Raw genomic sequence first — 21,636 nt, forward strand, 5'->3', positions numbered from 1 at the left:
GCGGAAGGAAGGGAGATCAGGGATCACCCTGATCTCTGGGGGCAGTTCGTTCCAGAGGGTGGGGGCTCCCACAGAGAAGGCCCTCCCCCTTGGGGTCGCCAGCCGGCACTGTCTGGCTGACGGCACCCTGAGGAGACCCACTCTGTGAGAGCGTACAGGTCGGTGGGGGGTAATCTGTGGCAGGAGGCGGTCTCGAAGGCATTGCATGTCCACTCTACTTTCCCTTTGTCCTAGGGGTTGTGTAACCTGAGATTCCTTCCCCTTCCTGCCCTTTTGAGGTGTGTACACACATAGACACACAAACAGACATACATGGACACACACAGATACAGATATCCATGTGGTCTCAGGCTCCCCTCCTGTGTGAACAGGCAAATTTGTATCTTATTGCATGGAAGTTGTGAATTGTAACAAAAATTTTTAACTAATGCAAGTATAAATGATTTATACTTTTTTACTAAGGCAAGTAAGAGGTTTGTGTCCCTACTCCTAGTATCACTGAAGCTTATCAAATGCAACACAGGAAATCCAAGCTTTCTGGTTTGTAGGAAATATAGCTGAGGTTTAGATGGTTTGCAGTAAAGAATGACTTGACTTCCTTTTTAGATTTTTTTTTTCATGTAACTTTATTGCAGTTTTGAAAAAGAAAGATAAACACAGTAACTACTATTTAGAATAAAGGGAAAGAAGAAGAAGAAAGAGAAGAAAAAGCTACACATAAAGGGAAGAAAAAAGGAAAGAAAATATGAAGAAGTTTTCAATTTTCTGGCCAGCAGTTATAAATATACATGTAAAATAACCTCTTATTCTAGGATTACATGATTTATATTTTTTTCTATAATCTATTTTTTCCCCAGAACCATACATCATAATTTCATTTTTCCTGTTTCACAAAAAGTCTATAAGGGATTTTTAGTTAGAGTTTTACTGCTAGTTTAGTGACTCTCATTCTGCCCTTGCTGTCTGGGATGAATCCTGTCTTATTTCTTGAGATTTCCTTCCCTCATGAGTAAAGTTTCTGTTTCTCTTTTTTCATTCTAAGGTTTGCTTCAGAACGTATTATTGTTGTGGTTTTGAGCTTTAATACTATGAGGTGGTAGAACATGCTGCTGTTCTGTTCAATTTGTCTTTCATTTTAGTCCTCGCCTCAGCAGCCTCTTTGGCTGCCTAATAAGTAGAAGCTTCACGTGAGAACTTCCGTGATGGTGGCCTCTCTTGAAATTTAACTGAAGCATGAGAAACCAGGGATATATAAAGATTGTTGGAGAATGGTTACACAACAAGAGATGGAGTATCTTCATTCTTTGGCCATCTCCTAACTAAAAAAGCTGCAGGAATCTTCCACTTTTGCATGGGATTTCAGGAAATGTTGTTTTCCGTTGTAGAAAAACAATGAAAAGCATTTATTTTTTTCAAGCCTTTTGAAAGAAAAGAGTTAAAAATGCAGAATACCATTTTGGCACAGCACTCTCTTCACTAGCTGCCAAGACTTTATTAATAATCCTTGAAGCAACTTAGATTCTATCCAGTGCAATGATGAGCAATACACAGTTTGAAAAGAAAGTGAAATGAATGCAGGGAGGGGGCGAGGGGAGGGAAGGGCAGGCATTAGTGCAAATTATGTAGAAGGACAGCCTGAAGCCTTCTGCTCTCAGGAAAACCTCAACTGCACCTTTCGGCATGTTCGTTACTAATTTCCTTATTCCTTTGTATGTGAAAAGACTGAAAAAAAATGCTTGATAATGATTATCTGGTGAAATCCTCAAAGCAAGAGGAGTGGTTTCCTGAAGTCAAATTGCATGTTACTTTAAAGGAGATAGATAACAGCTCAGCCTTATTCTGTTCCTTATTCTGCCTTACTTTGTTCCTTACTCAGATGAAAGGCAAGGAATACAGTCCCAATTTAGTTCTTTCTAATAGGCTTTGATGAGCTTTCAACAATGTGTCCTTCCTCACTGCAGCTCCAGTTTAGGTTTGAACAACTGCAACTTTCATAGTCCAAATATAATGGTAATGCAAGACAAAATAGCATTTTGATAGGTCAGAACTTCTCCTAGACTGCAGAGCTTTAGCAAAATTGTTCACAGTTCGAGTCCATGAATTTGTAGATGCATTCAGAATTGAAATCAGAACATAAAAGTTCCAGTCTAATGTAAATAAAGATAAGGAAAAGATTATTATCAGTGGCTAAGGTTTAAGGTTTATTTCTATAGCCATCCAACTCAGCCAAGTGGCTTACAATTCTAGGTTCATAGGAAAAAGCAACAAATGTTTTTCAAGTTCAGATGAAAGAATAGGATTCTTAGGAAAGCTGGTGTGGTTTAAAGACAAGGCAAAGAGGAGACTGAGGTACTGAAAAAGCTGTTCTAGTATATTATACTCTGTCCAGGTTCCCAATCTCCATTCAGACATAGCCATCAGTAGCCAGCTGACTGCACAAGCCAGGGTCTTCAGTATAACAGCTAATTCCTGGTAGATCTTCCTGCCAAGGTATCTCACCATAGATCCTAGAGTTTTTCCAGTCTTTGGATTTCCACAACCACAGTAGTGGCAATCTTCAGATTGGACAATACAGATGAAGAGGAGGAGATTGGCTCTGTAGAGGTAGGAGTGGTGATTCCTGCTTCTGTCTTAGTGCTACAGCCCAATCTCTGAGATGTCCAATGTCTCGTCTTGCTCCCCTTATTCTTGTGATAACATGTCAGAGGCATGACAAAAAAATCAGTATTCTTGGTTGCAGGCTTTTTTCATTTTATAAATTGGAGATCCTGTAACCATGACAGAAGGCTTATGGAGGAGAGATCATCAGACACCAAGAAGTGTAAAGGCAGGATGAATGAAGCAAAATTGGCAAAGAATGAGCTGGGGCAACATGCTTCAAGTAACAGTTCATCAGCACTGTCAAAGAAAAGTCAAAACATAGCCTTCTGGAAGATTTTGGCAGAATGTTGTCAGCTGTTCTGTAGCAAAGAGAACACTTTATAGACCAGGAATGAGACCTTCTGTGGACTGATGAAGCAGAAGAGGAAAAAGCATCTTCATGAGTGCCAAATTACTAGGAGAGAATTAAACTCTCCCTTTTACTTCTAACTTCCACTTTCCCCCTACCTCAGTGGTTCTCAACCTGTGGGTCGGGACCCCATTTGGGGTCGATCGACCATTTCATGGGGGTCGCCAAGCAAGGCTGTCCGCCATTTTTTCCCCTTTTCTGGCGGGTGCCTTACCTCCCTTGAGCTGGGCCAGCTGGTGGTCGGCCTGCTCCGTCTCTGCCGCTTGCCAGCTACGCCTTGGCTGGCGCAGGGGGCGGAACCACGCATGCATGGCGCTCCCGGGCAGGGAAAGTCCTCAACTTACAACCAGTTGGGTAGTCCTCGACTTACGACCGGTTTAGTCCTTGACTTACGACCGGTTTAGTCCTCGACTTACGACCGGTTGGGTGTTGCGGCATTAAAAAGGTTGAGAACCACTGCCCTACCTCATAAATATAAATGGCAGGGAGAGGGAATATTCTCTAGGCCAGGATAGGCAGCCTTGGCTCTTTTATGACTCGTGGACTTCAACTCCCAGAATTCCTGAGCCAGCATAGTTGGCTCAGGAATTCTGGGAGTTGAAGTCCACGAGTCATAAAAGAGCCAAGGTTGCCTACCCCTGCTCTAGGTACTCAAAGTTCCTTGAGAATTCAGTGATGAAACACTAATTTATGACAAATGACCTACCTCAACCTAGGTTTCAATGGTTTTGTTTGCAAAAATTCTTTTCTGGAGGAGAATGTGATCCTATCCCTCTTAAAAGTCTCTGTTTTATCTTAGAGTGCTCATTGTTCTGTCTCTTAATTGTTTTTTCTTGTTCCTTCAGGCAAAAAAATGTAAAAAAGGATAATTTCATTATCTTCTTCTTGTCTCCCTTCCTCCTTCATTCAGCCTCATGACGTTCAGAAGAAGGATTCCTCTCTTGCAAGCCAGATAAGTTTGGAAGGAGACAAGCTTCAAGAAAACCGCTTGTCACTTGTGGCCAATGGACCAAAGTTGCCTTTGGAGCACATCAAGGAAGCTATAAACGGGCAGGACAACAGGCTTTTGGAGGAAGAAACTAGAACTGAAGCTCTGGTCAAAACTGCTGAGCATTCGGATTTGTTGGGAATAGAAAGTTATTCAGTCCTGCCTGGTGCCAAACGGAACTTAAGCATCAGCCCCCAGGCACTGCAGCCCAATGAAAACATTAAGCAAACAGAGGATGAGACTATCAACCACCAAAAGGGAAGCACTGAGCCAGCAAATAGTGAGGATTCAAATTGGGGAAGCCATACTGTAAGCAGCCTCCTTGAAACACCGACGGAAGAAAAACTCCCCAATGGGAGTTTGAACTCTTCTCAGTTTGAGAATGATAGCCTCAAGAGAGATTCTGATTCTGGTAGCACCTCTGCTTCAGAGAGTATGGACCTCAACATCTCTTTGTCTACTGATCTGTCCCTGAACAGAAGCAGTGGGTGCCACTCCGTAAAGGTAAGAATTGAAGATTGTGGGTGGGGCAGAGGGTTATGTTAGGCACCCCATTGAACGATCAGCGAAAAGTGCAGCACCAGAGATGCTTAGGAAGAGGTTGAAAGAGAACACCTCCTGCTGTCCTTCGGTGTAACAGGAATAGCACCCCTGCTCCCACTTAATTTTTTTTAATTGTTCGCCAAGGTGAGCTAGAAATTCCAAATCACTTTATTTCCTGATACAACAATGCATCATTGGCTTGTAGGGTTGGGAAATGCAGCAGCATCTTCTACTGCAATCAGATTGTGTTTTGGGCTGCAGTGGATAGGAAGGTAAAGAACCTCCGTGCACGGAAATCAGAGGAAAACAACCAAATGCGTCACAAATGTTTTGGATTTTAATTCTCATCGGCACTACCAACTAATGGCTGATGACATACCATTACAAGTGATGTCATTCAAAAAATCTAAATAATACTATGTTGCCTGCCTAGCGATGGATAATAATGCAGCATGGATGGAGAGTCCTGTTTTTTGGTGGAAAGAGGACACACTCAAATATTTGTGGTTTCAGAGAGGGTTCAAATTTTGAAATTTCAGAAAAATGGTTGGCATTCAATAACTGCCAGTCCCTCCTGCTCTTTGCCGAAGTCTTCTAATCGGACAAGATGATGTCCCTTTCCCAAACTCCCTCAAATACAAATACTGAAAACAAAATGAATCATACAAGTCAAGAATATGTGTGGAATCTATTGTTTTAATTTCTTAATATCAACTTGGAATTTGAATTTCCTTGCTAGAAAAATAGTCTTTCTTCCTCTTCTGGTGGTTACGATTCCTGTGAGGCTTTTAGAAAACACATTTTGTTTAGTTACGCAATAAATAATTATTTTGTGTCCAGAATTTCCTGTTGTCTTTTTACACTGTTTCTTTGGTTATATGTGTAGAATGCAAAAATACAGAACATGACACTGAAACGAACAAGAAGATTTGTAGTAGATGGAGTGGAAGTGAGTGTTACCACCTCAAAAATCATCAGTGAAGATGAAAAGAAGGATGAAGAGATGAGATTCCTCAGGCAAGCTAAAATTGTGTTTTGTTTGTAACCAATTTATATAGGCCTGACTGTTTATGTAATCAGTGAAAACGTTAAATATTAGGAAGAATTTTCTGATGGTAATAAGATTCAGTCTTGGATCAGAGAATCTACAAAAGTAGCAGGTCATTTTAGATCGTGTTCAAGTACAGCACATAGAAGCATATCTATGAGGTTTCTATTCACTAGAGATCAGAAATTATCTTATGGAACCAGATATTGAGAATTATCATCCAGTCTTCCCATCCAGCTTGGCCAAAGGCTAGCTGAGATTTATAGTAGTTGCAGAAAAATACATATAGAAAGCACTAACCCATGCAACAGAATAAGAATGGGGAAGGGAAAAATGAAAGGTCAGCAATTCACTGCTAATGTTTTTGCCTGTTCTTTTTATTAGGACAGGAGTCAACAAATGTCTGGCAACAGTTTGAGATATTAAATCTAAATTATACCCCAAAAAGTGATATAACAGTTTTCTAAAACTAACTTCAACAGATGTCAACATCACAAAGTTACCTGAGTTGTTTATTATATTTCTTCCAGCTTGCCAAGTTTCAGCCAGAGATATATTCTTGCACGCAGTTGTCAGTGGTATTGTATTAAGCCATATTTATTCACAATGTTTGCATGATGTAATTTGAATAATTCAAGGCCAGAAGTGCAAATATAAACAAGAAAGAGCTGAGAGGAAAAGAAAAAAAAACCTCTTCAAAATATTCTGCCTGCAGGCCAAAAGTGATGTATGTTCATGGCAGTGATTGAAGGAGTCAGTTCTCCCCTCAAGGAAATTCTAGATCCTTAGAATGCAGAAGGCAGCAGGCAGCCTATCTTGACTAGTCTTCATTATGATTATTTTACTCTAAATGGTGTTTCTGTGTAGCTTTGGCTTTAAAGTTTCTCTTCCGTTTCTAAATTTCTGTTCTACTTTAACCCTGCAGGCGGCAGGAGCTGCGGGAGCTACGTTTGCTTCAGAAAGAGGAACATCGGAATCAGACACAATTAACAAACAAACATCAGCTGCTCCTGGAACAAATGTTAAAACGTTTTGAACAAGAAATGAATGTAAGTGGGAAGAGGAATTGCCATCTCAGAAGTTGGCCGAAGATGGAGAAAGAAAAATTAAGAAGCCATAAGTGGTATTAATTAGGCTAGGAAGAAACCTAAATACTGTCGCTAAAAATACTGTCAGTTCTCTGAAAAATTATTGATAGAATGGCAATCTTACCTGTGTAAATGTATCAATATTAATATACTATATATTGCGTAACGTAACATAACATAACATAACATAACATAACAATATTCTTTACTATAGATTGTGGATGTTAGGTGTGATAGGCTTGTAATCGTTTATTATTCAAAATAATTTCCCTGTGTTTATATTTTAGTGTCTTCAAACATTGAAAATCCTTTGGAAAATCCTTGCTAAAATCATAATGTCAAGCAGCAAAATCCCGAATGTTTTGAACTCCAAGAACTTATGGTGATTTTTTTGAAGCTGCAGTTCAAAACATCTGGAGAATAGGAAGTTTCATATTCCTGATATAGCATATACAAAACAAGGACTATTCTTCCTTCTATCCCTAATAATTTCTCACTTTCTAAAAATGTGCAGGAGTCTCCCATCCAAGCATGATCAATTTTTAGTTGTGCATTTTTGCATTGTAAAATTTTGGTGTGAGATTCTGTTCCAGATTGCCCTAAATGTTCAGGATGTCAGGAAGCAGCACGTTTAGCTGAACATTCTGGAAAAGAAATTTGTTTCAATCACTTTTCTTATGCCTCATAGTATGCCACCTCTAAATCAGTGCCTTCTGTATGTGTTATCCCACAACTAAGGGCATGCAGACATCATGACTATGGTATTATGGGATTGTTGGAGCTGTATTCCAACACATCTGGAGAATGCAAGGTTGAAGAAGACTTATGTAAACAGATGCAATCGTTTCATCTGCTAGTATCAGCATTGCTGGATCCTTCTCAGCTTCTCTATTGTTAAATGTTCAAAAAAAATGACAATAATTTTTCAAATACTATATTTGAACAGTTAACAGTTGCCATCCTTAAGTTTTCTCAGGGCTACACATTCCCAGTTTTCAATCAGGCTTAATAGGAATTTCTCATCCGTTGATAATTTGTCCTGAAGTTCTCTGAAATTATTCCAATACTTGAGCAATTTTTTTCCCATTAATTTTTCCTGCTGCTAATGTGCATCGTCCAATCTTATATGCAGAAGGAATCTTGAATGGCTTTTTCCTGATCTACAGCAACACACACACATGTGCACACATACACACACACACACATGCATGTGCGCACACACACACAGGCAATCCTCAGCCTACAGAAAAGGATGCCATAGTTAGAACCTAATGGTTATTGCTGAATCAATCACCAGCAGAATGAACTCTATTCTCCCCAAAAGGGGTGCATTAAGATTAGTGAGGCCACCAGTCCCAAAATATTGTCCATCCTTCCTGCCCTAGTTCAGAGGTCTCAAATCACAGTGACTGTTGTTGTTGTTAAAACCTGTATACTGGCTGACTCTCAACAACTTTGGGTGACTTACAACAAAGAAAGTACCTTAAACTAAAACATTAAAAAAATAAAGATAGCAAACATGACGAAGTGAGGAGTCTTACTTTATTTTTCTAAATCCTAGGTAGAATAATAAGAGTTACACCTCAGTTACAGCAATGGAATCTTTAATGTTCACAGCCAAGATAGTGAGAGAATGTTTTAGATTTAACATGAGCTTGACTAATGATCCTCATATGAAACCAAACTTAGGTTGTCACTATGCTTGTTTTTTTCCAAGCTTTGCTTTTATTACTACTAAATTAAGAAAAATATCAATATATTTAAGATTGTATCTGCCTTTTCTTTTGTAGTCAAAGAAGAAGTTTTATGATACGGAACTAGAAAATCTAGAACGGCAGCAGAAGCAGCAGATTGAAAAAATGGAGCAAGATCATGCACTGCACCGACGAGATGAAGCTAAACGTATCCGTGCTGAGCAAGAACGGGATCTGCTTAAATTTCAGGAACTGCTGAAACAAAAAAAGAAAGAGGTAAAGCTGGTACTTTGAATTCTTCCATGCTAGGATGATGTTAGGATGCCAACCCAGCTGTCAGCTAAAATGTTTGTCATAAACAAAGCAATTCAGAGGGATGGAAGATGAAACCCAGGATGCATGAAGAAATCAGTCTGAGGAGGAAAAATGTACAGGAAATGCAGAGAAGAGAGTTAGGGAAAGAAGAATGGAAAAGTGGGGTGAGAGAGAAGGGAGGAAAACCTGAAGAGCTAATGAAATTGTTTAATGATTGAGCTATGGGTTGTAAAGTTCTTGGTTCAAATCTCATTTCTTTCACAAACTTTTTCAACACTTTTAAACATTTCTCTATGGACACACTAGAAATACATTCTATTCACCTAGGTTGGACTGCTGAATAAAAAGGTATTTAGGGAGGAATTTGGGGGACAATACCAATTTAAAAATGGCCAATAATAAAATAATGAGCAAAGCGAGACAGTAGATAGGAGAGACAGAAGAGAAACAAAAAAAAAATGACAGTACTGTTCAATTTTCTGCTGAATGTACGAAACAATAGTATAGATTCTTCCAAGCTACGAAGGAGTTCTGAATATCTCAAATGTTTCTCTGCTTGTCTTTTTCTTTTGTTATGAAGCTCAAGAATGACATTGAAAAGCTCCCACGGCAACAACGCAAGGGCAGCATGAGAGTGAAGATGGATGACTTTGCACAAAAAAAGCAAGTTATGGTAAGGCACAAGAGAGATTTAATTGACATTGTAGCACAAACTCTTAGAGCAACATAGATTCCCAACCAGCCAGGGAGAAACACTATGGATTATCTCAAAGACCTTCAGAGAGTCTGGAATTCTAGTTTCCAATTAGTTTGAGAACTACCATCCCAACATATCTAAAAGTTGACAGATTTGGGAAAGCTCTGGCCGGCCAAGATGAATATTCATACATCTCCTCTCTCATTCCAGGAACAAGACTTTATAGCCAAGCAATCCGAGGATCTGGAGCAGGCAATGAAAAACATTACAGCTCAGAATCGGAAAGAGATCTGTGACAAAGAACGAGAATGCCTCAATAAAAAGCAGCAGCTTATGAGAGGTGCTTTTTTCCCCTTAAATGGACCCGTTAGAATGGATTACGAGTAATGAAGTCAGACTAAGAAGAATATGCTTTCATTTAAAGGCAATGCAACCTATTGGAGAGCCTTGGCAAAGCTATAAACAGGAAGAATGCAAATCTTTTACAGTAATGAGAAGCATGCTGTGGATTGTTTTGAGTACTCATCAGTATTTATATTATGGAATAATATTTTAAGCTAGAGAGTTATTTTGGAAAAGTAGCCAATTAATCTGAAGTTATAATTTTCCGGCCACTTTTTGTCACAGTGCTAGTTTGGGAGCCAATAAAACATCAAAAATAGAGCTTACTTATAAAATGGAGATAGGAAAACTTGTGATCTTCCAGATGCTCTGATCTACAGCTTCCAACTTCCTCAGCTGTTGACCATACTGGCAGGTGCTAGTGAGAGTTGGAATCAAAAATTAAAACAGAAATAGAAATGTAAAAGCAAATCTTTGCTACAGATTCCTAAGAAAGTAAACCCTAACATAGTATGAATTCTTCCCAGATTGTAGTTATCTGGTTGTTCATCCTTCTTTAATAAAAGATCTCCTCTGAAGAATTACTCATAAAAGATAGGATGGGAAGAGATCTCATCTGTCACAAAGCTGTATTTTATGTACATAAAGTGTTTGCTTTTTTTAAAAAAAAAAAGTATATAGGAGGCATAGATGTGCAAAGAGAAAAAAGTGTCACGCTCAGGAAACCAGGAGCCAGTGTAGAGTTCAAAAGCAACATTCCATGCAGCCTATATGCAAGAACCTGATCTACTAACAATCAAGGCAAATTGGTGCCAGATAAGAGTTAATGGACCTCAAGGAGGGCTGGACATAGGTCTCTTAAAGGGGCGTGGCCACTCCAAACTGATGATCCGTTTGTCCCTCCCCTCAGGCTCAGCCTGATCATCTCCTACAAAAAGTTTAAGAAAGAAAGCAGAGAGAAAAAATATTTTTAAATGGCATTAGGGGGAGTTCGTATTCAAAATGATACATCAGGGAGACTTAACATTTTTGCTTTAAGTGTGAATTAGGAAAGTTGCGTGCAAAAGCTTCATAAGTTAGGAAATGCTTCAAGGAACCACTAATCTTTGAAAACTATTTTTAAAAATGGTATTAACACACAATCTATGGATTGGAATATAATCACAGGAACACAGATTGGGAAATGATTATTTGTACTGACCACTAACCACTAATCTAGAGGCTCACAGGGTTTCCATCTCTATAGCAAAGATTTTGTAGCCAGTTTCCCCCCGCCCCCTACACACATATCCTTCCTCTCCTCTTGCTTTGGGAACCCCTGTGAAAAGAAAAAAGGAAACCAGCTGCTCTTGTCATTCATTCACCTCTTCAGGCCAATAATATTATAATGTAAAAAGAAGGTTGAGGGGATAGAAACTGAGCATGAGGGGAGACAATGTTGAGATTGAAACAGTTACTCTTCCCGTCTCTGTTCAGGTATTGAACGGCCATATATATTTATTTTTTTTTAAACACTGTAGACCGGGAAGCCACTATCTGGGATCTTGAAGAGCACCATCTGCAAGAGAAGCACCAGATTTTGAAACAGCAACTAAAAGACCAGTATTTCCTCCAGAGACACGAGCTGCTACGGAAACACGAGAAGGTAGCGGCATTTTCCGTTCTCTGTCCTGTTGAATGATAGCTGGGATCTAAAGTTGCAGATATATAGAAGCAAAGCCAGTGTGCAGAAGGGTTGGAGTGTGGAGATATGGGAAAGCTTTGGTAGAAATATGAGATTTGGTAGAGCAGCACAATGCTGGACTTTTAAAATTGTATGGTAACTGTGGGCTCCTAAGAGCTTCTGGGAAGAGTCTACTCTATGACAACTCACTCCAGTCAATCTGCCACAGCCAACTTGCTGCAACCAACTCACCACAGCCAACTCGCCGTGGCCAACTTGCCACGGAACAATTCACCATGGCCAACTCACCGTGTGACAACTCGCCATGGGACAGGATTTACACCAGTGGTTCTCAACCTGTGGGTCGGGACCCCATTTGGGGTCGATCGACCATTTCACGGGGGTCACCAAGCAAGGCTGTCCGCCATTTTTTTTGTCCGCCATTTTTTCCCCTTTTCCGGCGGGTGCCTTACCTCTCTTGGGCTGGGCCAGCTGGTGGTCGGCCTGCTCCATCTCTGCCGCTTGCCAGCTACGCCTCGGCCGGCGCAGGGGGCGGAACCACGCATGTGCGGTGCTCCCAGGCAGGGAAAGTCCTCAACTTACAACCGGTTGGGTAGTCCTCGACTTACAACCGGTTTAGCCCTCGACTTACGACCGGTTTAGTCCTCGACTTACGACCGGTTGGGGTCACGGCATTAAAAAGGTTGAGAACCACTGATTTACACTAATATCAAAAAAAATAGTGAAATAGAATCATTAGTGAAAGAATGCCAAAGGAAGGGCAAAACGAAATATGAATGACAAAAATTAAAACAATTTTTTTAACTATTTTAAATAATTAAATTGAATTGTTCAATTGTCGCACAGCAACAATTCACGTCCTGTGGCGTGTTGTCCAGTGATGAGTTGGCCGTGGCGAGTTGTTCCATTCTGCCTGGGAAGGAGTACTCTGATTATAATACAATCTCTGTAGTTATTAGGGGGAGGACACACTCTCAGGGTTAGTCCCTCCTAAATTAGGATTCTCTCATTGTATTGGACTGTAGTTCCAATATCCACTGCGATTACAGTCAAATTTGCTAAAGAGAATTTTGTTCAAACCAGATAAAACTCCGATTTCAGGGAAAGAAACAACATTAGAGCAAATGATCTATTTCTGCCTTTTGCTGTGATAGAAATTGCATTGAACCTTTGGCAAAAGTGCTTATTTTACATTATGGAGCAAGATGCTTTTCATTTCCATTAGAGATGAAGCTAATGTTTCCTCCTCTATGTGGAGAATACTAATATATATTGTACCTCTGATTTATTGGCACCTGTACTGCATGTGTGGATGATCGCTAATATTTATATGTTGCTTATTATTTGCATAGTTTAATACACATGACTACCTACTGCATTGAACAAGTAGTCTTTCTGCACATAAATAACATACTGATTATGATTTCCATTAAGAAATCCCACTGGATAGATCTGTAATTTGGCAGCTTTCTATAATAGCTTTTATGTTTCAGCTGGCTTAATTAGCATTGTTGTCTCTGTGATAGTTCCCAATAGCTTACGCTAGGGATGCCATCCATAAGAGCTGGAGGCATTGATGTTATTTCCCTCAGGGGAAAAAAACCCGATACTAGCCTCCTCTGCATATTCAGCTCTTCCAGGTTGATCTTATTTCTCTGTCTCCCCCCCCCCCCAACAACCTTTTGTTTTTTGTTCAATAATTTGTGGCTCCTTGCCATTGATGTCTCTGAGTGTAATGTGGGGCATTCTCTTATGCTGGCTCCCTCATTCCCACCACTGTGTTGATTTGTATTGCAGGAACGTGAGCAAATGCAACGATATAACCAGCGCATGATAGAACAGCTGAAAGTTCGGCAGCAGCAAGAGAGGGCCCGTCTCCCCAAAATTCAGAGGAGTGAAGGGAAAACCCGCATGGCCATGTATAAAAAGAGTCTCCATATCAACTCCAGTGGAAGTGCCTCAGAACAGAGAGAGAAGATAAAACAGGTGAAATTTGCTGTCAGAGTCAGGTAGCTGCCTTGCTGAAGGGATCTGTCTGAGAACTTTCATTAAATATAGAGATGTATTGGGCCCAGAGCTCTTCAACATCTTTATAAACGACCTACATTCCGGCTCGGCGGACCAGCAGAGGCAGCAGCAGCAGCGGAGGGGTAGGGGAGTAAGGATGGTTTTGCATGCACACGCCACTTTCACAAATGCAGCTTCACGCGCATGCATGCATGCACTCACCACTTCAGTAGCTCGGTTCCGAACGGGCTGTGGCCCAGCCACGGATCAGGGATTGGGGACCCCTGACCTAGATGAAGGGATTGAAGGGGCACTCATCAAATTTGTGGATGAGGGATTGCTAACACTTTAGAAGATAGATTCAAGATGTAGGAGGATCGTGGCAGTCTTGAGCACTGGGTCCTATCCAAAGAGATGCAGTTCAGTGGTGAGAAAAGTAAGGTCCTGTACTTGGGCAGGAAAAATCAGATGCATCGGTACAGGATAGGCAGTAATACCTATGAGAGGGATCAAGGTGTCCTGGTGGACCACTGTTTAAGTGTGAGTCATCAGTGTGGTGCAGCTGCCAAAAAAGCCAAAACAGTCCAGGGCTGCATCAATAGAGGGATAGTACCAAGATCAAGGGAAGTAATGGTATCACTTTATATCACATTGGTGAGGCCATATTTGGAATGCTGTATCCAGTTCCGGTCACCAAGTTACAAAAGAGATACTGAGGCCCTAGAAAGAATGCAGAGAAGAGAAACAAGGATGATAAGGAGTCCGAAGACTAATCCTATGAAGAATGGCTGAAGTAACTAGATAACTTTAGCTTAACAAAGAGAAGTCTGCGGGAAGACATGATCGCAATCTTCAGGTGCTTCATTCCTGGAAGTTTTCAAGAAAAATTTGGACAACCATTTGTCCAAGATGATATGAGAACTCCTGCCTCTAAGGTCCCTTCCAACCATATGATTCAATGCTGGATGGAAAATAAGCAGAGGATTCTTTTGTCAATGAGTCAGTTCATATAACCTGCTTAGATATGTTACAGGATTGTAACAATTGCTTGGGCATTTTTTTAACAAAGAGAATCAGGAATAGACATATTTTAAATAAAAATGAGGTATTGGTAAATGAGAAATGTGTATACTTTCCCCAATTGTATCTGCTACCACTTCCAATAGTGACCCAACTAACCAATTATGGAGGATTCCACGACTGAGAAGAACAAACCAGGGCCCCTGCTTGAATAATATGATGAATTATCTATAGGTGAATTATCCAAGGTTGGTTAGCTGTGCCAGCTCACAGGAGGAGCTAAAGGTACTGTCACAGCAGTACTGTATGGACCAGCGCACTGCCAATTAAATGCTAAACTGTAATTTGGCCTTGCATTTGTTATGTAAATGAACTTAATGAATGTATTATATGTAAAAATCTGCTAGACATAGCCTACTGGGAATGATTTTCTAGCTGCATATCATATCACTGATATTTAGGCTTCAGCGTTAAATGAGTTTCAGAATAGAAATAATTCAAATTGTCACACACTCTAATTTTGTAAAGAGTAGAGAGATCATAATTATGATCACCCATCCCTCTCATTTGTTGGTGTATCTTAAGTAAGGAAAAATGAAATCAAACCATACTGATAAAGCACTCATCATACAAGCAAATATTAGTCAGGGTCCAGAGATTCTATAACTATCCCAGGAGATGATTTAAAACAGCTTCACTGACAAGAAATAATTAATCACAGTGGTAAACTTCAGTTACCTTCTGAAGTATTTCAAGTTCAGGTAGATAACTGTTGCGGGAAACCATCCAAAACCTGGATGATTGTTGATGTTCTCCCCATTATAGTTTGCCCTGCAGGAAGAAAAGAGACAAAAAGCTGAGCGAGTGCAACAGCAGCAGAAACATGAGATGCAGATGAAGGAAATGTTGGCTCAGTGTGAGGGCAATATGAATGAACTCCAGCAGTTACAGGTAACTTAATATTAATGGTACAGTTTTATTTAGGCTTATGTTAATCTTCAAAAGTGCAGCATGTAGGAAGTCTTTGAGCTATCTGTTATCCTGTTCTGAAAGATTTGTTAATACTAGCCACAATCGGTCCTAAAACAGAAGAGAAAAATAATATCAGGGATTTTTTTAATGCTGGCATGTAATTGTATTTATATCTGAAGTTTTATCCAAGGGGTGAAATCCATTCCATTCCATTGGCATCCTTCAGTCTCGAGAGACTGTGGTATCATGCTCTGAAAAGAGGTCCTAAGGCAGCATCTGGTGTGGCTAAAAAGGCCAATTCGAGAGTGGCAGTCCCTTCCACACTGAGGGCAGATACAATCTGTCCCCTGTCCAGCCCCCAGGTTTCGCTGGTTCCGGGACTGCCTCTTTGCCTCAACCTGCCGCACAAGTGTCTCTTCAAATTGGAGAAGGCCATGCTGCGTCTTTAGATCAGAGATCAAGGATTCCCAGCTGTTAATGTCCATTCCCATGGCCTTTAGGTCCCTCTTGCAGATATTGTTATATCACAGGGGTGAAATACGGGTAAATAAATGTGGGTTCATTTAATTCATTTAAATGAACCCATATAAGCCAGGTGAGTTATGCTAGTTTTGAAAGATAATGATTTTTCTCAAAGCCATCAAGTAAACTCCATGGATTATCAGATATTTCTTTATGTCTAGAGCACAATATGCTAACCATGCTATATTGGCTAACTCCAGGTTAAGCAGACACATTGAATCTGTGACATTAGGTAAAATGAGACTTCTAGTGTCAGAAAGATATTAGAAAGATAACTTCATATTATTTGCTGCTGGTCATGCAATCTCAAATTAGGTCAAAGAGATGGTAGGCCTGGTGCTTTTTCCTCCTTGCAAAATATCTTCTCATATTTCTGTCTCTCTATTGCTTGTTTCAATCTATGTAGAATGAAAAGTGCCACCTTCTGGTTGAACATGAGACACAAAAACTGAAAGCCTTGGATGAAAACCACAACCTGACCCTCAAGGACTGGCGAGATAAACTTAGGCCAAGAAAAAAGGTGATTTAAAAATTTGCACCCGCATCAGAATTAAATTGTAAAATTTTGAATATCAGATCAATTGGTCAAAATAAGGATAGAAAAAAATGTTAATTTCCACAAGACCCATAATTTAGGGGAGAATGAATAAGGAAGACTTTGAATGTTTGTGAGCAATGTATACTTTTTTATTTTCCTTATTCTAATGTCATATTCATTTCAGCCTGCAACTGCAATGTATACTTTTTTATTTTCCTTATTCTAATGTCATATTCATTTCAGCCTGCAACTGCATGTAAGCTGGCAGGAATGCAGAGAGAAATCAAGGTTGTTATTAGCGAAAACTTTTATCTTTTCACCTCTTTTTGTCTTTGTGTTTCAGGCACTAGAAGATGAGCTGAATCAGAAAAAGCGAGAACAAGAGATGTTTTTCAAACTCAGTGAAGAAGACATATCTCCTATGTCTCCAAACAAACCTGCTAAATTTGTCCCATTCAGCTCTGCAGAGGCTTCATAATACTTGGGTTCAGTAGGCAAGGCTTGGTGATACTTGCCTTTGTTGGAGGAAAATCAACAGACAGGGCTCCTTCCTCTGTTTGCCAACTCTGATCAGAGTTTCCTGTTCAGTCGTGTACCAGATAGTCAGTGTGGCTAGCAGTCTGATCCACTAGAGGTGAGGTAGGTTCACATATGGGTTAGAAGCAAGCTTCCAGGGGACCACCTGATGGGGTGGACTGTAGAATCTACGTCGCTTGCTGAATCCTTCCCCAGCCAGTTTTACCATTTCCTAATGGGATAGTGGAAAAGATCTAAGAGGAGATTAATTGCAGTATTGGTTGGATTTTCCAAGTTAGCTTTCCTGTGTATCTAAGCTTAATGATTGGGTGGTTTTACTCAACAGCATAACTTTGAGACTCAATAGTAGATGATGTTTACCTGTGATAGCCTTTAAGATGACAGTAAACCATCATCTGTCTTTAATGCGGTCTCTACCCATGTAAATTAAGCAAAAGACTGCTTTTTGTTCTGTGCCTTCCTTTTGGAATTGTTCTGTCCCTCAGCATCTTCCAAACAGCTTGTGACATAATTTGTAATTTTTCTTTGATACAGAATAGCCTGAAATTTAGAAGCAAAGCAGCCTTAAAACTAACAGGGTAGCCAGAGGAGTGAATTTCTACCATGGTGAAGGTTGAATAGGGACTGTGGAAAAGGCTTCCAACCTGGGCTATGTTTAAATAAAGAGACTTGCCCAAGCTAAATGGTTGTAAATGTATAGTAAGGAAGAATGATCTTTCTTTGCTTGCTTTGTTGTTCATCTGTTATCCCAGTGGCTTCTGCAGCATTGTACCTTTGGTTTACTAGTGAACCAGAATTCTGTGGTTCCTTTTCTTTCCACAGTCAAGGATGAAGCCTCTGCTCAAGTTAGGGAAAGAGCTAGTATTTACTCTTTGGCTAAATTAAAGAAGAGCAACCCCAGATGTCCATGGCAACAAATTTGTAGCTGGACTAAGATTGAAGGCACTTTGCTCCGTATCAAATTGTACATGATTTTTAAGTTTTCGTAGAGTAGCAAATGCTAGCTTAGGGACTTTCTCGTGCTAAATGATTGGGTGTGCTCAGAACTGAAGACACGGTTTTGAAATAAAGCAATGCTGGATTGCTGTGAGTAATTCCAGCCTTTGCAGTTTCTCTGAATCAGGAGAAAGGGCTACCTAGGAGAGGCCACGGGTAGTAGAATATAATATTATATATTTGAAACGCTAAAGCCGTTCAGTATTTCAAACTTTTACAAATGCTATTTTTGACCAGAGAGATCCCTTTTCTTTCCCTTCCACATGTTTTGACTTATTTAATATAAATTTCCAAAGGTTTTGTCCCCCTTGCCAGTTTGCGTTTCCCTATTACTTAAATTTAAATTTTTTGTTTTGTCATTGATGAAGTATAATTCACACAGATTTCAATTTGAGCAACCAGCTACATGTGATAAATGCTACGTTTTGGTACTTGTTTAGCTATAAGTTCAAACAGAAAGCTGATACAATTCATTTTCAGAACAATATGCATTTATGGAGAGAACATGGTCCACTGTTCCTTTTGATGTCCAATGTAGGATTGTTCTAAGCATAGCTCGTTGCCTCTCTGTAGGAAAAATGGTTGTTTTCTTATGCACTGTTCTTCAAAGCACTGTTGCTAATGATTGCTGTGCTGACAGCTAATTTGTTGGAATGTCAATTGAAATTTAGTAAACTAGTGGCTGCTGACAGAGCCAGTCACAAAGTGTCAAGCATTATATTAAAGATGGCAGGATGAAAATACAATCTGAAAGAAATGTCTGCCAAAAAGATACTGGATATTAGACGTTTTTAGGAAATGTGTGTTCACAAAGCACTTTAATCCTTCTTCAACCTGTTTTAGATCTTAGAGTGTTAAGATAATGTGTGAGGAGAGAGAGAGAGAGAAAAAAAAAAAAGAAACAAAGCCTGACCATGAATGTTGAAAGTAAAGGCAAGCTTTCTTTAAACAAACAGTGTTAGCTTCATGTTGAAATGATGGATGCTTCATCATCATTATGTCTTGGGTGGGTTAGTTTGTCTGCACATTCCTGCTTTTTCCTCTCTTGGCTAAGAAAGCAAACAATGGCACACACTCACAACAGCTTTTTCTGTCTTCCCTTCCCTTCCTAGCTGTTCCCAAAGAGGCTGGAACGTCCCTATGTGCAATATGCACTTTCCAATTTTTCCAGGAAGGGTGTTGAAAGAAAATATCTCTTCCCTTCTTTAAACATTTGTTAACCTAGGAAAAAAATATATTTTGGTTTCATCAGGGGCAGAGAGAAGGTATTTTGTATTTTTATAGGGGTAAGGGTTTTTTGGGGGGAAAAAATCTCAAGGATTTTCTCTCTTTGGGTTACCACGATGATGTAAATAATCTAATAAAATATGAACCACTAAGCCTTTGCATAGCAATCCAGAATTGCATTCCTGCTGCATGTCTCTATAGGCCAGCAGTGCTGAGCTGTATTTCTACATGATCTTGGCTTGGCTGCAGTGGAATTGTGTTTCAGAATTCTATCGATTGGCATTTAAAAAAAAAAAAATCAAGTCCACAGCTTGCTGGCCCTGTACAAAGTGTTTTTTAAAATATAGATAGATGGTCTTACTTGAAAATATCTGTACTGTATTGGAATGTGTTAATATTAAACTATTAATTCTTGAAGCAAATTGCGACTAGTTGGAATTATGTACAAGTCTCTTTCACTGGTTTTTTTTTTAAAAAAGGTTTGACACTGATAGCAAGATCTGTACCTCTCGTAGATTCTTAATGTTACTTTATAATAGTTCTATTTTGATATGAATTATTATACTGTATAATAATAATAATAATAATAATAATAATAATAATAATAATAATAATAATAATAATAATAATAATAATAATAATAATAATAATAATAATAATAATAATAATAATAATAATAATAATAGACTGGGAGTGCTGAAGTATTTAAAAAAGCATTACTTTCAGGTACATGAAACCTGGCTTTAGTTGAGTTCCAGAAACATTTTCACCTTACATACTATATCTTGAAGTCTTAGTTAAAAGGGTCTTTTTAACCATCTAGTAATTTACTGATTTTCGTGTAAGATGGAAATTTGTTAATTGACTAGGTTTAACAGAGAAGCCATTTTTCCTGTATATTTTCAGCAGTTCCCATAAAATATTAGGGCAGTCGAGAATAGAAAATAAAGGAATTTATGTTCAGAATTTTGCACTACTTATAATATCTTTTACAACATCTGTTACTATACAATACTAGATCATCATTCAAAGCCTTTAGGCAGTGATGCTAGTTCTTGATTTTTGACTCCCAATCTCCCTACTCATCTCCTATAGAGGGAAGAGTCGTTGGAGGAATAAACAACAGGTAAAAAAAACAAAACAAGAAAATTCCACAAGCACTGGAGAACTCTTCCTGCTCTGAGAAGCAGCCCCCTAACATGGCACCATTTCAAATGCCTTCATTCTAGTGACCTGAAATCCATTTGCCATGTAAGCTAAGGATATAGGACAACTCACCACCTCCACCTCACCTTTACCACCTCATTCCGGCCCCCTTGCCATGGGACAAGTTACCAAGGGAGAATGCTGGAGGCAAGGGAAACCTCCCCCTCCTCCTCTGTAGCTCGGACTGGGGGAAAAAAATCTGGGAGGACCAAGCAGGGAGGGGATGAGGGAGAGAATCACATATTTTTCTGTGAGTTTCTGCCATAGAGTTCAAGGGGTATTTGTGTGTGGGGGGGGGGGGGGGTAAGCCAGATCATGGAGGGAGGAGGTTGTCCTTGCCTCCGGCATTCTCCAGTGAATTATCCCGTAGTGAATTGTTCCACCTGCGAACCCGCTGGGGCCAGCCGGCAGCAGCAACCTGGCTGCAGTGAGTTGTCCCATTCCATATTATTTATACCATTGATTTTATTGGTAAGACAGCACCAGCCAAAGAGATACCTAGTTTTTTTTAGAAATGAGAATTCTATTGCAAACTTTTTGCAAATTATTTTTTTTAGGAAAGATGTTACTACTTTGTTTCCTGATCAATAATTCTATCATCAATAGATGATTCTATTTATGTTTCTGAAATTGCTGTACTACTTGTTTTGCCTTTGCTGAATTCTGGCTCTTCCCCCCACACACACACACATACACACTTCCTCACGATCACTTGAGAACAACTTCCTCACAGTCATTTGAGAACAACTGGGGCTGGGGATAAGGTTGAGGCTATTTTTTCTTAGCTACTCTTGGAAGGCTCTAGTGGTTATCTTGGGCCGCCTGGATGGGTGCTGAAAGTAGTGGTAGATGCTTTGCTTTGCCTTTCTTCTGAATCTTCAGTGTCTGGGCTGTCAAGATGCCAGCCCCTGGGACTACTTAACAGACAGGCTACCTGGCTTTCAAGTGCCTAGTCTACTTGTAATTTGCTGGTCCACACTGGATCTGTAGCACTTGATTTATTCAGCTTCTCTTTAAGTTCACCTCAGCCACTGCCCCATCTCTGCCACTTCTGCTTGTCTGACTATTCCATTGTCTTCAGTGCCATTCAACAACATGCTTAGCCCTTACTGCCACTACCAGCAGTTTTCAGATTTCTCTATGATCCTTCCTTTCTTTGCTCTTTGCTCTTCCTTGTAATTTTGTTTTCTCTTTTCTATCTC

At 39.7% G+C, this 21,636-nt stretch overlaps 1 protein-coding gene across 1 annotated transcript in view; it reads left to right on the forward strand.

The window, feature by feature from the left end:
- Window positions 1-19,787, forward strand: part of STK10 (serine/threonine kinase 10) — a 78,545-nt gene extending 58,758 nt beyond the window's left edge. The window contains exons 9-19 of the mRNA XM_015825755.1: window positions 3,921-4,502; window positions 5,428-5,558; window positions 6,515-6,638; window positions 8,468-8,647; window positions 9,267-9,359; window positions 9,594-9,723; window positions 11,246-11,370; window positions 13,207-13,395; window positions 15,262-15,387; window positions 16,337-16,450; window positions 16,812-19,787. Coding sequence (XP_015681241.1) covers window positions 3,921-4,502; window positions 5,428-5,558; window positions 6,515-6,638; window positions 8,468-8,647; window positions 9,267-9,359; window positions 9,594-9,723; window positions 11,246-11,370; window positions 13,207-13,395; window positions 15,262-15,387; window positions 16,337-16,450; window positions 16,812-16,946 — 1,929 coding nt within the window. The 3' untranslated portion in view covers window positions 16,947-19,787. The remainder of the gene's footprint in view (window positions 1-3,920; window positions 4,503-5,427; window positions 5,559-6,514; window positions 6,639-8,467; window positions 8,648-9,266; window positions 9,360-9,593; window positions 9,724-11,245; window positions 11,371-13,206; window positions 13,396-15,261; window positions 15,388-16,336; window positions 16,451-16,811) is intronic.
- The last annotated feature ends 1,849 nt before the right edge of the window (window positions 19,788-21,636 follow it).

This window comes from Protobothrops mucrosquamatus, unplaced genomic scaffold (assembly GCF_001527695.2).
Source record: "Protobothrops mucrosquamatus isolate PMUCROS unplaced genomic scaffold, P.Mucros_1.0 scaffold2792, whole genome shotgun sequence".
NCBI classification, from domain to species: domain Eukaryota; kingdom Metazoa; phylum Chordata; class Lepidosauria; order Squamata; family Viperidae; genus Protobothrops; species Protobothrops mucrosquamatus.